The sequence below is a fragment of the Python bivittatus genome, unplaced genomic scaffold (genome assembly GCF_059951505.1).
Source record: "Python bivittatus isolate LINGU-HERP-01145 unplaced genomic scaffold, Pbiv_v1 ctg000340_np1212, whole genome shotgun sequence".
Classification (NCBI taxonomy): domain Eukaryota; kingdom Metazoa; phylum Chordata; class Lepidosauria; order Squamata; family Pythonidae; genus Python; species Python bivittatus.
Window position 1 is genome coordinate 12,287,398 of NW_028277056.1, and position 17,410 is coordinate 12,304,807.

Here is a 17,410-nt window from a genome sequence, read left to right on the forward strand (position 1 = left end):
AAAGTTAGCATCCACCTTATATTTTTCGGACATGAAGCTATTTCTGACATTTGTGCACATTCCCAAAACTATCTGCCAATCCTCTAATGAAGGAATTGACTGCAATTTCCAGGGGGAGGTCTAGAATATCTTATCAGAGATTGTTGCATATAAAGTCAGCTCAGGATACTTTGTAGAAACATAAGGCTTGGCGATGCTTAAACAGAAAAATAACTGGCAGGAAAGTCAGTATTTAAAATTTGTTTCATCCCATGGTGAATTATCTTCCAGAATTGCTGAACTTTGTGATATTGTTACCGGATATGGAAGAATAACCTAATTAATACTTTTCCAGCAGTTTTTTAGATCTGTCTTTTTAAAACCATTTTTTGGAATGTGTTATGAATAGAAGTTGATAAAGGAAGATGGAAAATTGCAACATAAAATAAGATGGGGGGAAGTAACACTCAAGTAAGCTTTATTTCCTGCTCAATGGAAGATTCCCCCAGCCCCCAAACAAGAATATTATATGCTGTGGCAGTTTGTTTATTCATTTATTCATTGATTCATCCATCATATTTATGTAGCTTCCCATCTCACAGAACATGACTCTGGACAGCATACAATAAAAAAATAATAATATAAAAAAGTTAAGTTAAAAATATTAAAATTATGATTAAAGGGCAAGAAGAGGGCCACAGATATTAATAGCAATGGAGCCACCTCAGCAACTCACCATTCCCTTGGGACCCCCAAGCCTGATGACAGAGCCAGGTTTTGAGGGACTTAGGAAAAATTAACAGGGATGGAGCCAACCTCACTTTGCTTTGGGAAGTTGCTTTGGGAGAGAGAATATCATTCTCCACAGACCTATTGCAATGAATTACGTTTTTGAATAGCGTTTGAAGTTACTTGATTTAATTTTTCTTTAGACTGACATTGCCTCAGAGCCACAGGCAGCCTACTTTTCTAAAGAGGATGACCACCTAAAGAGGATTTATGATTGTCAGCAACGTCTGCTAATGCAAAACAGGTGGGTTTTTTGGGGTGGGGGGGTCAGAATATAAATTCTGGGACTGCCTATTGGCATTTTCTTTGACATTTAGAATGTTGTTCTGTTCTGATCAAATAATACGCATATTACTTTAGGATGCATCAAGAATCAGTCGATGAAGCCAGAAGACACTTAGAAGACTATCAGAATAAACTCAAACAGAGATTCCAGTCAGTTTCCATAGCATTGTTAAATCCTGTAAACAGACTTGCACACCTAAATTCTCTTCCTGAACCATTATCACAAGCACAGGAGTTTGATCAATCACAGAGAATTAAACTAACAGCTTACAAGCCATCCGAGAATGCTTCTGTTCAAGAGCTGGGGCCATCAGGGCAGGAAAACAAAGAGCAGGGGCTTGAGGTTGCCAGTGACAAGCAAGCCCAGCCCAGTGTTGACTCTGAAAGGCAAGTGCAGGTCAATCAAGGAGGTTTTCATTTGGCACAAGGATCCTTTTCACATCAAGAGAAGGAAAAACTGGATGCAGTAGGAACACCTGTGGTGCAGTCATTGGAATTTCACAGGATTCCTGAATCACTATTGCCAAAACCTGAGGATACCTCTGCTACAACCCAGCCTGTTGCTCGCATTCAAAATGTCCAGTTCACTTTCCCTGCAGGTGATTCTCCAGAGCGTTCAGAAACCCTCTTGTCTGAAACATCCACGCCTGACAAACCTCTAGCTGAAAAGATTCTTCTGCCAACGTTCCTAAAGCACCAAGATACTCCTAAAGAGAGTAGAATAAACATAGCTTCTAACCAGAACCACCATCTTCCATTGCATTCGATTTCTTCCTCACCATATCCTATAATGGGTAAGACTGAGGGTATCCAGGAATCCTCAGCATTGAAAATAGGAAGTGGAGTTTTGTCCAATTGTTCTGATATAGTGGAATTAAAAGATAGACTGCTGGCTTCCTCTGAGAGCATTGAAGCTCAGCAGGAGCACTTGAAAGACCTGCAGGAGCAACTAGATGAGCAACGGAAAACCCTTCTGTTTCGCCAGAAGATACAAGAAGATTTACTCCTGCAGAAGCATGCCCAGCTGAAACAACAAATGGAGCAACAGCAAGAAGCTTTGAAAGAGATTATTAAACGGGTATGCTTTTCAGGACAAGACAAAGAAACATTCAGGCTCTAGTCAGGGTAATTCTGAAAGAGAAGCTCTACTTTTAGTTGCCTTTCCATTGTTAGTTGGCATCTAAAACTTTCATTTGCTTCTAATAGGTCCTCAGTATTTGCTCAGTTGAAAAGCTAATATGCAGCGCAAACTTCCTGCTACCATTTCAGTTAGCCATTTAGTGCTATAAAGTTTCTGGATATTTTGAAAGGGGGAAATTTCATTTTCTCTGGTTTTCCAGTCAAAGATAACTTTTTGGAAGCAGTTATCCATTGCATTTTTGAAAAACTTGATTACCTCTAGTGCATTTTCTCTCTGCTACTGTCAGAAAAGACAGATCACAGTTGAGTGGCACAATCACAGCAGAGGGAGTTTTATCTGGTGCATAGCTTGCAGTCCTAGAATCACTTACTTCTGAGTGAATTACATTAAGTACAGCAATTATCCTTTAATTCAAGAGTCAGTTACTCTTTCAGCCACTGGGCATTGTGTTGCATATAGGACACTAACATTTTCAAAAAATTCAGAAACTGACAACATTTCAAAAGATCCTATGCAGGATCACATATTTTACAAGATTTGGTTCCCATGAGATTTGGGGCATTTTTAAATTCATTTTTTGTTTTAAAATGTTTTGAAGGTCTTGGAGATAGCTACATATACTGGTGTTATGGTTATCCTGTTATCCTGTCTAAAGCTTTGAACATAAAAACTAGAGGTGTTCCTCTAATAAAGTCCACCATCCTCTTTGTCCCAATTAATTCTAGAAGGTTGGGAGACTTAGGAAAACAAACCTGGGGTTTGCAACGCAGCACAGAATGAAGAAAAGTCATCTTGTATGAACAGACATTACTCTCAGTACATTGTGCATTTACATAAGAAAAGAAGTTACTTTCTTCTTTACAGGCAGCACAGTCAAGGTCATGCAGGGAGATGACAGAGGAAAATTCTGGCAGCTTCAGCCTGCTGAGCGTGCTTCCTAATGAAGCAAAAGATGACAACCCAAACCAGGTTCATTCTAGTGACATGAACAACCGTGCGGAAAATAATTTTTTGTTTCAAAAAGTTAACTCAATGGAACAAACAGGTAAGAGCTTTTTTAATGTTGTGATGGATGTTGGATTGCTTTCTTTGTCTTACCAGTCTCTTCTAAAAGTCTTTGGTTGAGGCTTTGTAGCAGAAGGTCATGACATGATGGTATTCGGGGTTTACCCTGTGTCTCAGAGAGTTCCAGAGAATCATAACTAATTCTCATTGAAATGGGCAAGTATGAATTTGTGTTTCTAGGTCAGTAACCCTGCCCTATCCTACCACTTTACATTGTGGTTTGCTTTTGAAACTGAAGGGACTTTCACAAAAGTCACTTTCACTGGACATGTCTCAAATCCGTTTGGATTCAGGTCAGGCCATTGTCACATCAGTCTTTATAGTCAGTACAGTACATCAATATCATTATCCTTATATTGCAGTGAGAACACTTCACTTAAAAAATAGATTTAACTGGGAAAGTCTCAGTCCAGAGTCCAAGTGTCTGTATCACTTAACCATACCACTTCTGGGTGGTCTGAACATATCTTTACTTTGCAGGGCCGTTTCAGAGCATGTGGACTAGAGAAGAGAAACAGAGACTTTCAAAACCACCTTTGGTCAAAGTAAAGCCAGGGCTTGATTTGGAGCAGCATGAACTTAGTGCTATACTAGAACTTGACACACCAAAGAGTGATGTATATTCCAGCACAGGTAAATTATAAAAGTGTAGGGCTAACCGAAAGTTTTGTGTATCTTTCTGCATTGAAGCACTTCCTCCGTTTCTTATTCCGAGGATACTGTTAGTCCCAAATATTCCGTTGCTCCTAGTAGTACTAGAAGCACTAACTGCAGAAGCATATTTCTGAGACAGCGATGGGCAGCCTGGAGGAAATCACCATTAAATCTTCCCTTTAATCCCACCCTTCTTTCCTGTCCTTTAGCCTGCCTCATGTTATATTTAGCTCATTTTGGAATATTTTGATAGTGTTTTTATCAGACTGGTATTGTTTTATACAGTTACTCTGCTTTAGTGCTAGTTTGGAGACTGTTTATAGACAAGCTTTGTGTATGTACGTGTGAAAATGTCCTTTTAGAGTAGGCAAAAAAGCGGTTTTGCCTTCCTGTCATGTATGTTTTGTAGCACCTTGATTTGACTCATGCTGCTTCTTATTAGTCATATTGATTGTCAAGAACTTACATTTCCCGGTTATCACTTCTATAAAATATTACAGGGGAGCAGCTGCAAAATCTAGCCTTGTTTGTTTGTTTTAAAAGGTTTATCTGGCCACCCATCTTGTGAGACACAACTCTGGGTGGCTAACAACAGTAATAAAAAACAACAATAAAACGATACAACAAACAAGAGAAACCAGGCGCCCAGTCCAGCTACATCCATCCAGCTACCCAGTCCCCAGGCTCCAACCTTGCTATCCAGCGTCTGGGGGAAAAGCCAGCTCTTCATGGCTTTCCAGAAGATTAAAAGGGTGGGGGCTTGCCAGATCTCAAGGGAAGGGTGTTCCATAGGGCAGGGGCTGCTATGGAAAAGTACTAGAAGCACTTTAACTGTAGAAGCATATTTCTGAGACAGCGATGGACAGCCTGGAAGAAACGATATATGAACTCTAAAGTATAATGTAGGGCTCTTTGTCCCATTCACAGTCTTACAAAGTCTGTGTTACTGAGAACATGTGCAGTCCCCTACCCTACCAGCTTTCTGGAAAGGATTAAAGACCTGGCTCTGCCAGCTTGCATGGGGCGACAAGAATCTTACCCAATCCTGGGCGTGGCTGGCGCCTTGATGATGCTCCCCAAGTGACTGCCAATTTTAACATTTATTTTTGGATTTATTTATTCTTATTTATTTAGGATTTTTGAATATTGTAATTTTAATTGATTTTAACCTCTTTGTAAATTGCCCAGGGTCATTTTAATGAGATGGGCGGTGACAAATCTGATATATATAAAAAATAAAAGTATGCTCCCTAGGTCCCACTAGCTGGCAGCGTTTGAGGGAAGGGATCTGGAGCATGCCCACTCTGTGCAACCTGGTGGGATGGTTGAGCAGCAGACAAATACAGCTGTTTTCTAAAATAACCTTTCCTTGTTGCTACTGAAATTTCAGGATACAAACAGCATCTTACTGGAGATATATTCCTCACTCCCAAAGCTGATAAACTACAGTCCAGTAAAAGCCCAACTGAGTCTTTAGAGGAAGAAATAGATCTACTAAGAATTATTTCTATAGCTGATGATAAAGAACTAGATTCTGGTGAAAGCCTGAAGCATATGCATGGATTGTGCTATGATAAGTTGATGGGGAAAGCTAATGGTTTGTATGACTCAGGTGAGAAGAGTTAACTTGAGAGAATGATTGCTTTTGAGTAGGAGTGGGGTGAAGTTAAATTTCTTACCAAGTCAATAATGACAGTCAAAATAAGCTCTCTGAAATATCCACGTGTATATTTCACATTTAAGAAATATTCTGTACTATAGTCATTGCCATGGAATGCTAACAAGTATGCTTTTGGAAAATGATTAAACTCCAAGGCCTGGTTAAACAGTATTCCTTAATATCTCCTCTCTTCATTGGCTTGTAAGGACTTGGTACAGTCAAGAGCAAAATCTTGGTAAAAAGGAATATAGAAGTATCGGGGTGAATTATTTAAAAGATTTCACCAAAGACAGTAATTTTTTCTATAAAATAAAATTATTAGTACCGTAATAATTATATAAGTAGATAAAACATATTTAGTTCCAGTCTTTTTAGGTAAAAATTGTTTTGTTTCTATCTTAATGTAAGTCAAATTAAAATTCTTGAAAAGTGCCTGTATTCTGAAGAATATTCTGCATTTCTAAAGCTTATTTAGATTATGGCCTATGCAAATATTGGAACAGAACACTTGGAGCTCTGTGGAAGTTCTCTGCTAGTGTTGTGCTGCTGTACTAGATGTGCTGTTCTGTTCCAATTATTGTCATCCACCACTTGTGGAATTATGTCTTCTGTGGCCACGTATAGCTAAACTTGAGCGCATCGTGGCTTGCCAACTGCTTCACGTTGCTTCCTTTTCTTTGTATTCAGTCCACTCCAAAGAACTTACTTCTGTAGATCAAAGTTTATCAAATAATCCTGCTGATAATGGAAGAATAGTTGCGTGTCCTGATCCATCATTGAGGCCAAATAGCCAAGTAGGTCACAATTAGTGTTCAGTATGTTACATAATTGTACCGTTTATTTGAAACAATCTCGTTCTCTTTTAATCTTTGCATTTTAAATACTGTACATTAGTACATTATTTACATTAGAAGAAAAACCCAAATCAAATCAATTTTTGGTGTGACCACCCTTTGCCTTCAAAGCAGCATCAATTTTTACACTTGCACACTTTGTACACTTGCACAAAGTCAGGGATCTTGTAGGATTAGAGTCAGGTGTATGATTAACCAATTATACCAAGCAGGTGCTAATGATCATCAAGTTCATATGTAGGTTGAAACAGTCATTAAGTGAATCAGAAACAGCTGTGTAGGAGGCTTAAAGCTGGGTGAGGAACAGCCAAACTCGACTACTAAGGTGAGGTTGTGGAAGACAGTTTCATGTCACAGGTCATACACCATGGCAAAACTGAGCACAGCAACAAGACACAAGGTAGTTATACTGCATCAGCAAGGTCTCCCAGGAAGAAATTTCAAAGCAGACTGGGGTTTCAAGATGTGCCGTTCAAGCTCTTTTGAAGAAGCACAAAGAAACGGGCAACGTTGAGGACCGTAGATGCAGTGGTTGGCCAAAGAAACTTAATGCAGCAGATGAAAGACACATCATGCTTACTTCCCTTCGACTTTGGAAGATGTCCAGCAGTGCCATCAGCACAGAACTGGTGGAAACCAGTGGGACCCAGGTATACCCATCTACTGTCCAGAGAAGTCTGGCCAGAAGTGGTCTTCATGGAAGAATTGCGGCCAAACAGCCATACCTCCGATGTGGAAACAAGGCTAAGCAAATCAACTATGCACAAAAACTTAGGAACTGGGGTGCAGAAAAATGGTAGCAGGTGCTCTGGACTGATGAGTCAAAATTTGAAATATTTGGCTGTAATAGGAGGCAGTTTGTTTGCCAAAGGGCTGGAGGGTGGTACAATAATGAGTGTCTGCAGGCAACAGTGAAGCATGGTGGAGGTTCCTTGCAAGTTTGGGGCTGCATTTCTGCAAATGGAGTTGGAGATTTCATCAGGATCAATGGTGTCCTCAGTGCTGAGAAAATCAGATACTTATCCATCATGCCATACCATCGGGGAGGCGTGTGATTGGCCCCAAATTTATTCTGCAGCAGGACAATGTCTCCAAACATACAGCCAATGTCATTAAGAACTATCTTCAGTGTAAAGAAGAACAAGGAGTCCTGGAAGTGATGGTTTTGCCCCTACAGAGTCCTGATCTCATCATCGAGTCTGCCTGGGATTACATGAAGAGACAAGGATTTGAGGCAGCCTACACCCACAGGAGATCTGTGGTTAGTTCTCCAAGATGTTTGGAACAACCTACCTGCCGAGTTCCTTCAAAAACTGTGCAAGTGTACCTAGAAGAATTGATGCTGTTTTGAAGACAAAGAGTAGCCACACCAAATATTGATTTGATTTGGGTTTTTCTTCTGTTTGCTCACTTTGCATTTTGTAAATTGATAAACATAAACAATTACAATATATATTTTTGAAAGCATTCTTACTTTACAGCATTTTTTCACAGCTGCCTCAAACTTTTGCACAGTACTGTATGTGAATAACAGCATTGTAGTACAGTGTCTTATCTGATTTATTAAAAAAAATGTTAAGCTTATTTGTCCTGATTCAATTAAAAAAGTCATTTGAAAATCAAGTATTACATTTCTGGAAGCATTTCAAAAGATATAAAGCTAAGACACATTGTATTCTACATTATAATGGTGCAAAATACAGATTTTTATCATTTAATAGCCATAAAGGTGTCTTGAATTGCTTTAGTATTCCTCTGAGAGCTCCTTATTCACTGGCTCTGTGATGAGAAATAGCCAAATATGAGCACTAAAATGATCAGCTGATCTGTGTGGTGCATGATTTATATACCGTTCTGGGAAGCAATTCAAGTCTGAACCTGTGTGTGTGATGATTTGTGAGTTGTGTGTATGATGAATGAGTGTATGAGTGTAGTCTGAGGGTAGGGGACTTTGTTGAAAGGAGGGGGGGCAGCAAGAATGAGACTGACTGTTTTGAGCAATGATGAACCTGACATGTACTGACAGTTGAATACATGGAGGTTTCTACACTTGAACTGAGCTCAGAATGAAATACGTTTTGATTTCAGACACTTGTGATTATGTAATCAGTAGTCATACTAATGTATAAATACTCTCGTCCTAGGTAACACTTTCACATGCTTGGTCCCCTGGTTTGTTACCGGCAACAGCTTGTACACAGCAGGTAGCTAATGGCTATTTTTCTTCAACAACTCCCTCTGCTGCCAACTTCATAAAAAATTACAACCCAGACAGTAATCTTGGTGGTACAGGTAAGTTTTGTGGCAAGCTCAAAGTAAAATGATCTGGCCTCTCTTTTATATTTTACTTGAATATAAAAAGGTAGGATGAGCTAGAACTTATGTTTTGTGTAGTCCTATCTGATATGAAACACTCTGCCCAGTTCTTGCAAATGGAAGCATTTGTTTTTCTTGACTTGAATAAAGTTGGGAATTATTTGTAATTACCTTACAGAGTCATGTTCAACCAGGCCACGGTCCAGCTTTTTCTGCTTTCCAGCAAAGGAGGACTCAACTTCTGCTTCATTTCTACAAAAACCTTCTCAAACTCTTCCCAATTCTTGCCTCTCTTTTCAAGAAAAGGATTCTGATGGAAGCAAAATCCAGCAAATAATAGACAAATATAGAAGAGATTTCCGCTGGTCATCTCTGAGTAGTGTATCTTCTTTCCATGGTAATGTAATTAAAAGATAATAAATGGAATATTCAAAAGTATTCAAAAAAACCCTGGCTCCCCATTAAGTGTTTCCCATGTAATATACTATTTCTACTACATTGTTCTGATGTTCCATGTACCAGTGGTATAGATTATTTCCAGCACTAAACTTTTCTTTGGCCTCTTGGTTGGACAACAGTTGGACCACCTTCTGACTTTAATTCAGCCACATCATAGGACCGGTGCCATTCATATTTGCCCTGTTTCCCCCAGTAGCTTGTTGGATATCTTCTGACAAGAGGGTTCATCTTCCAGTATCATACTAACATTGTCCTGGATGTGAATGTCCATCTTGTTTTCTTGGTGGAATGCTGGAGGAGGTTGCCATTTCCTTTTCTAGTGCATTATATTATATCTGACCATCATCCATAACTTGGTCATCCAAGGTTTATGTAGTCTCCATGGTGTAACTCATTGTCATTGGGATGTGCAGATTCCTTCCCTACTACAAGTTAACTATCCACAAACGTAAATGCTGAAATAAACTTGTGTGGTACTGCCTGAAATTCCATTTCATTTGTTCTAGATCCAACTGTTGGGCTTGATACTACTGATATTGAGAGAAATTTTCCAAATTTCCACCGTGAACTTTTTCAGCCTTTGAAACCGAATTCTGACTTTGATATCTCCTCAGCTCTTTCTCAGTGTAGAATATCTCACAACAGCAAAGACTTAAGCAAGGTAATTTTGAATGGAGGAAAATTGAGAACTATTAATCCTCTCCTGAAAAGCTAGCTCTAGCATAATGATCTTACATTATGGCAAATAGGTAACTAAAGCTAGTTCTAGCATAATGATCTTACATTATGGCAAATAGGTAACTAAGGTTGTGACACTTCTGTCCAGTCATACTTAGAAATCCATAAACAGAATGTATATAAACAATTGCAGTATATCTCCAGCATGGAAATCTCTTGACAAAGAGTGCCTGTGTCAACATTCAGAATACAACACAGAATAAAGGAATGAGTCACTATGACCCCTGGGTAGACAGTTTACAACATAAAAATGCAAAAATAATTATAGAGAGAGATCTGGGTCAGGCTAGGAAACATTCAGTATCCCTTGGTGGTGATAGGCTAACTGCATCTGAGGCCTTCTCCTGTGATTGAGATTCAGTGCTATTCAGCTAATGATCCAGGTTCAGGTTCCTGCCATACATTATAAACTTTCCCATGTGAAAGACTGGTTTGACAATATTGTAACCAGTTTTCTTCTCCATTAGGTTAACTTGACATATGGGTGGCATACAAGTTTAATAAATTATTAACATTAATATTATGTTATCTGCAAATGGAACGTCTCTGTTGATGAGATGGCGTTAATTAAAAACTATTTTTATTCTTGAATATTTTCCATCTAACTTACTGTTCTCTGGCTGGAGGATAGAGGTACCTATTTGGTTTTTTTGTATAGATGTAACTTATGTCATAAGGCTGTACATAACATGTGTTGTACAATGGACTAACAGTTTTGTTCCTGCATGATAGAGTTTCAAAACTGTTCTGCCACCATTTCAATCCCAGCTGTTGTTTACTGTAGATTCAACCAAATTATTGGTAGAACTAGAGCTCCATATGTTAAGATAAGAAAAATCCAAATGTTTTTAGCCACCTCTTATAAAATTAAGTTTTCATGCTACACTTTGATTCCCCACTCATGCATTTTTATTCTGTAGGTTTCAGATTTAACTAAGAGTCAAGATGTAACAGCTTCTACCTTAGAAGAAGGAAGCAACAGTATTTTATTTCTTAGCAGAGGAAAACTAAGCAGTTCTCAGCTGAAGGAACAGAGTGATGAGAGGATAAACCAGCCAATGCAAGGTAATTGTTTAGCCATTTGGTAGTGGGGAAAAATCTTTTTAAAAATAAAAATTTCCTTTATTAACAAATGGGGGAATCTTTGAATAGCGGCTGACCTATTTCTATTAAACGTTGAAGTTTAGGTTTGAAAGGTTCAGTTTGATTTTTGCTTCTCTGATTTAGAAATTGAGTAATTGATTTTTCTCAGCAGATTTTACAGTAAAGATACTGCTAAGCAAGATAGAAAAGGCATTTGATAAGCCACTTACCAGCTGTGTTGACTGTTTTGTTTGCATCTCATAGTTTCTGCGACATTTGCATCTGGTATTGAGAAATAACCTTAGAAAAAAAGTTTTTCAGTGAGGAATTATAGTTTAGGAGTAGAGTGATTTTTTGCATAGAGTCATTATGTAGCATCTCAAAGGTTCAAGTAACTAATGATGGGAAGGGCCTCTGTCTGAGAATCTGGAATGAAACTGCCATCTGGGTTAGATGAGCAGATGGTCTGACTTGGTAGAAGGCGACTTTCTTTATTTTTAATATGAGTAACACTCGCCCCTTCTCAGCTTCAATCCTCTAAAATTCAGTAGTGTTCTGAATTTTACTGTACTTAACCTCACATTAAATTGTAAACAATTTTCTGCCACTTCTCAGCTTTTCAACCAGTTGCTGAAGAATTGTCTGAACACCTGCCTCTGGAAACTACCTTGCACAAGAGTTTTGGTAAACCTGGAGCCTTTCATTTCAAGCCTGAACAAAACCTTGAACTAAGCAGACCTATTGAGAACAGTGTAATTATTTCACCTGAGACTGTACCATGTGAGGAGCTGCAAGATGACAGCGAGTCTCGTTTTTTCTGTTCTTCCGTTGAAAATTTTTGCAGTCTTAGTCCAGTTGAAGATCAAACCTCCATTTACCAGGTGATTCCAGGTTTTGGCACAAGGAAAAATACTCATGGGAGGACAGTATCAGCAAAAGAGGAGACTAACTCAAGAGCAGAGGGTCTCTGCTTTGTTGAACTAGCTATGACATCATCCGACAAGAACAGTGAAATGGTGACCAGGAACAGACTGATAAATGAGGATGTAGAAACTGACCTCGCACAGCATACTTTAAATTCCACGCAAGAACAGAGTTTTCTAAGATCAAAGGTAATGCTGAATTGGCCTCAAGAAATTAACTCCAGTATCTCTGGCAGTCCCTTGCAGAATTCTGTACAAGAAAGTATCAGTCGGCTTGCAGTGTTTCCACAACCAAATATGGATATCATCCAGGCTAGAAGCTTAGATTCCCGTTTGTCACAGTGCGATATACCTGTTTGGGTAAGTGAATGAAATGGAAACTCCTGGATTAAATTGAAGCTGTTCTGTTTAGGGGGGATTTTTTAAATATAATCCTTATTAAAAGATTTTTTTAAAAGGCAGATAAAAACTAATATAAATTAAGAGAAAAGAAAAGGAAAGAAATCAAAGAGAAAGCTAAAAGTGCAATAAAGGAAAAATAGAAAAAGATACAAAGATACAAAGAAGTAGCTTCCGATCTTCTTTGCAGCAGTTATAAGTACAATCATAAACTTACCTCTTATTCTATGGTTACAACATAATTCTCCTTTCTATAATCTGTCCTGTCCAATCATCAAAACCATAAATTATAAATTCATTTTTTTCTATTTCATGCAAAAAGTCTATAAGTGGTTTCCAATCAACAATAAACGTAGATATTGTCTTTTCTCTGATCAAAGAAATCAATTTAGCCATCTCAGCAAGTTCCATCATTTTCACCAACCATTCCTCCATTGTGGGTAATGCCAGATCTTTCCATCTTTGTGCATGCAACAATCTCGCTGCAATTATCATATACAAAAATAAAGTTCCATAACTTTTTTCCAGCTATTTTTCCATCAGTCCCAAAAGAAAAATCTCTGGTCTCAATTGTATATTCATCTTTAAAATCCTCTGAATCAGTGTATGTATTTAAATCCAGAATTTTCTAGCTTTTTTACACATCCACCAAACATTAAATAATGTCCCTACTTGCTGTTCACATTTCCAACATAAATCTAAAGTGCTTTTATACATCCTAGACAATTTATCTAGTGACATAATACCAACGAGATATCATTTTATAAAAGCTCTTTAAGATTATAACATAGTGTCAGTTTCAATCCTTTCAGCCACATATTTTCCCATTGTTCCATCTGTATATCATAACCAACATTTTTATCACATTTTATCATAGGCTCACTTGTTCTTCTTTTTCAAATTTCAATAAAAGTTTATACATTTTAGCAAATATTCATCAATTCTATTTCAAAGTCTGTCTTACAGTGTTCAAAACCATAAATTCTTTTGTCTACTTTAAATCTGTTTACTTTAAATTTGTCTACTTTAAATCTAAATAACTGTAAATAAGAGAACGATTGACAACTATATCCTTCTGCCACCAGTTCTCTTGGTTTTAATTTACATTCTCCTTGACAAAATTCTAGTATCTCATGATAAGTTAGCCATTTGTGTTTGCTTATTATTTCTTGTCTATTAAATGCTTCTGATGCTAAGAGCCGCAGAATCGTTTTCGAGCACAACCTGGGTTTGTATCTGTTCCATATTTTCAATATGGTACGTCTAACATAATGATTTTAAAATCTGCATTAACCTTGACTTTATTGTGCCAAATATCCATGCTACCCAAATCTCAGGTCATGTCCTTCTAACTCCAAAAGCCTATTCCTCAGCAGCACCCACTCTTTCATCCAAACCAAACAGCAAGCTGCAAAATACAATTTAAAATTAAGTAAACCCAATCCTCCTCTTTCCTTTGCATCTATTTCAGCCTGCCCCACTCAGTCCAGCAGAAGGGGCAGGTTGCAGACCCCACCGGTCAAGGAATTTCGATTGGTGGGGTCTAGGCAGGGGGCCTTTTCTGCTGTGGCTCCCGCCCTATGGAACATCTTGCCTCCCGAGGTCCGGTGTGCCCCCTCCCTCATGGCCTTCAGAAAAGGGGTTAAATCCTGGCTCTGCCAGAAGGCCTGGGGGCCGAATGGGGGCTTGCATCTGTGGAAACGGCTGGTGAGGTGATGGGGTTGGCATCTTGAAGGTTTTAGGGCTAAAATGTATAGAGGGGTTTTAGGACATTTTTAATGCATGTTTCTATTTTTAATTATTTATGGATTTTAGCCATTGTTGGAGGGATTGGTGTTTTTTCCTTTTTTGTTATTGTGAGCCACCCAGAGTCACCCGTTGGGGGAGATGGGCGGCATACAAGTTTAATAATAAATAAATAAATCTTGTAACACCTTATATTTAACTCATGATTTTTTCCCTTGCCATACAAACTTAGATATATCCTTTTGCCACTGTTTAGATGGTGCATCCGTTGTCAAAACAGGTATTGTCCGAAACAAAAACATAAGAGGATTAGAGGGGATTTTAAATGCATTGTTTTTTCAGCCAATGAAAATTGTTTGGTTTAATTAAAACATAAAAAGTATAATAAATAAAATTATAAAAACAGTACCATTTAATTTACAATTATGCAAATGCCAGAAGAAAGAACAACAAATTAATAGCATCTAGACTAAATAATGTCAGAGCTTCCTAAGAGGAAGGTCCATGATGGGGGTGCTGCTAACAGTGAAGGACCCATTCCATGTTTCCATCAACCTTATCTCTTTTGGTGATGTGGCTCATGATATGGCCTCTTTTGCCCTGAAGCGTAGGATAGAATTATGCAGCTCTTGGGAAAAGAAATGCTTGCCTCTGACAAATGTTTTTGCAGAAATACTGATTATATTATTTACCGCTTCCTATAATTTAATTTTTAGGAGACCCTTACAGGAAGAGGCATTATGGAAGAATCTGAACTGACACTAATAAGTTCTAATGACATCAGCATTGCAGAATCAGAGCTTTTGCATGGTGATCATTCTGAAGTTAGAAACTGTCCCCAGGTAAAACTTGGGGGTGGGGTGGGGAGTGATAATAGACACATTTTCAATTGATCAGATTAATTATGAATTTATAAAAAAGGAAGAATGGTGGAATTATAAAGAATAGAGTGCTTTGAATTTGTAGACCTTTCTACTGCTTAATAAGGTATTTGACAAACTGAACTAAATATGGCAATGAAAATTTATACAGTGGTCCTCGCCTAACCACCATTTGTTTAGTAACCAAAGTTACAACGGTACTGAAAAAGCTACTTACAACTGGTCCTCACACTTATGACCTTCACAGTGCCCCACGGTCACGTGATTGCAATCCAGGTGGTTGGCAACCAGCTCACATTTACAACAGTTGCAGTGTCCCAGGGTCACGTGATTGCCATTTGCAACCTTCCCAGCTGGCTTCCAGCAAGCAAAATCAATGGGAAACCACATGATTCGCTTAACGATTGTGATGATTCCCTTAACAACCACTGCAAAAAATGTCGTGAAATCAGGTGTGGTCATGTGATGCCTCACTTAACGACCCACCCTATTTAGCGAATTTTCTAGTCCCTATTGTGGCCGTTAAGTGAGGACTACCTGTACTGTGGTATAGTACTCTCACAATGTGAATGATTAAGGAAAAAGTTATCGGCATCACAGTTGAAATCAAGTTGTGTGGAGACAGGGTGTCAGAAAATTATCAGCAGAATTCTGGCACAGTAGGTTTGAAATGGGTTTTGATGGAAGCGTAGCTTCTTGTCCTCTACAGCTTGTTTTTGGAGCTTAAACCTCCCTTTTAATTTGGCTTTCCACCCCATCAAATCCAACAGCCCTCTATAGATGAGTATGCAGTTACAGTCAGGTCCAGAAATATTGGGACATCAACACAATTCTAACATCTTTGGCTCTATACACCACCACAATGGATTTGGAATGAAACAAACACAATGTGCCTTAACTGCAGACTGTCAGCTTTAATTTGAGGGTATGTACATCCAACTCAGGTGAACGGTGTAGGAATTACAACAGTTTGCATATGTGCCTCCCACTTGTTAAGGGACCAAAAGTAATGGGACAATTGGCTTCTCAGCTGTTCCATGGCCAGGCGTGTGATATTCCCTCAGTACCCCAATTACAATGTGCAGATAAAAGGCCCAGAGTTCATTTCAAGTGTGCTATTTGCATTTGGAATCTGTTGCTGTCAACTCTCAAGATGAGATCCAAAGAGCTGTCACTATCAGTGAAGCAAGCCATCATTAGGCTGAAGAAACAAAACAAACCCATCAGAGAGATAGCAAGAACATTAGGCGTGGCCAAAACAACTGTTTGGAACATTCTCAAAAAGAAGGAATGCACCGGTGAGCTCAGGAACACCAAAAGACCCAGGAGACAACGGAAAACAATTGTGGTGGATGACTGAAGAATCCTTTTCCTGGTGAAGAAAACACCCTTCACAACAGTTGGCCAGATCAAGAACACTCTCCAGGAGGTAGGTGTATGTGTGTCAAAGTCAACAATCAAAAGAAGACTTCACCAGAGTGAATACAGAGGGTTCACCACAAGATGTAAACCATTGGTGAGCCTCAAAAACAGGAAGGCCAGATTAGAGTTTGCCAAACGACATCTAAAAAAGCCTTCACAGTTCTGGAACAACATCCTATGGACAGATGAGACCAAGATCAACTTGTACCAGAGTGATGGGAAGAGAAGAGTATGGAGAAGGAAAGGAACTGCTCATGATCCTAAGCATACCACCTCATCAGTGAAGCATGGTGGTGGTAGTGTCATGGCGTGGGCATGTATGGCTCCCAATGGAACTGGTTCTCTTGTATTTATTAATGATGTGACTGCTGACAAAAGCAGCAGGATGAATTCCACAGTGTTTCGGGCAATATTATCTGCTCACATTCAGCCAAATGCTGCAGAACCCATTGGACGGTGCTTCACAGTACAGATGGACAATGACCCAAAGCATACTGCAAAAGCAACCAAAGAGTTTTTGAAGGGACAGAAGTGGAATGTTATGCAATGGCCAAGTCAATCACCTGACCTGAATCCCATTGAGCATGCATTTCACTTGCTGAAGACAAAACTGAAGGGAAAATGCCCCAAGAACAAGCAGGAACTGAAGACAGTTGCAGTAGAGGCCTGGCAGAGCATCACCAGGGATGAAACCCAGTGTCTGGTGATGTCTATGCGTTCCAGGCTTCAGGCTGTGATTGACTGCAACGGATTTGCAACCAAGTATTAAAAAGGGAAAGTTTGATTTATGATTATTATTCTGTCCCATTACTTTTGGTCCTTTAACAAGTGGGAGGCACATATGCAAACTGTTGTAATTCCTACACAGTTCACCTGAGTTGGAGGTACATACCCTCAAATTAAAGCTGACAGTCTGCAGTTAAAGCACATTGTGTTTGTTTCATTCCAAATCCATTGTGGTAGTATATAGAGCCAAAGATGTTAGAATTGTGTCGATGTCCCAATATTTCTGGACC

The 17,410-nt window shown here is 38.9% G+C and overlaps 1 protein-coding gene and 1 non-coding gene across 9 annotated transcripts in view; both read left to right on the forward strand.

The window, feature by feature from the left end:
• CEP295 (centrosomal protein 295) overlaps positions 1-17,410 on the forward strand; it is a 54,863-nt gene that overhangs the window by 27,374 nt on the left and 10,079 nt on the right. For all 8 annotated transcript variants that reach the window (XM_088140553.1, XM_088140555.1, XM_088140554.1 and 5 more), the window contains 12 exons: positions 912-1,012; positions 1,129-2,131; positions 3,059-3,239; positions 3,740-3,892; positions 5,304-5,525; positions 6,261-6,367; positions 8,572-8,719; positions 8,922-9,140; positions 9,709-9,863; positions 10,861-11,005; positions 11,639-12,306; positions 14,808-14,933. In XM_088140553.1, coding sequence (XP_087996679.1) covers positions 912-1,012; positions 1,129-2,131; positions 3,059-3,239; positions 3,740-3,892; positions 5,304-5,525; positions 6,261-6,367; positions 8,572-8,719; positions 8,922-9,140; positions 9,709-9,863; positions 10,861-11,005; positions 11,639-12,306; positions 14,808-14,933 — 3,228 coding nt within the window. The remainder of the gene's footprint in view (positions 1-911; positions 1,013-1,128; positions 2,132-3,058; positions 3,240-3,739; positions 3,893-5,303; positions 5,526-6,260; positions 6,368-8,571; positions 8,720-8,921; positions 9,141-9,708; positions 9,864-10,860; positions 11,006-11,638; positions 12,307-14,807; positions 14,934-17,410) is intronic.
• Positions 8,204-8,287, forward strand: LOC112541442 (small nucleolar RNA U2-19). The gene has a single exon (XR_003085428.1). It is a non-coding gene; the product is annotated as a small nucleolar RNA U2-19 (small nucleolar RNA).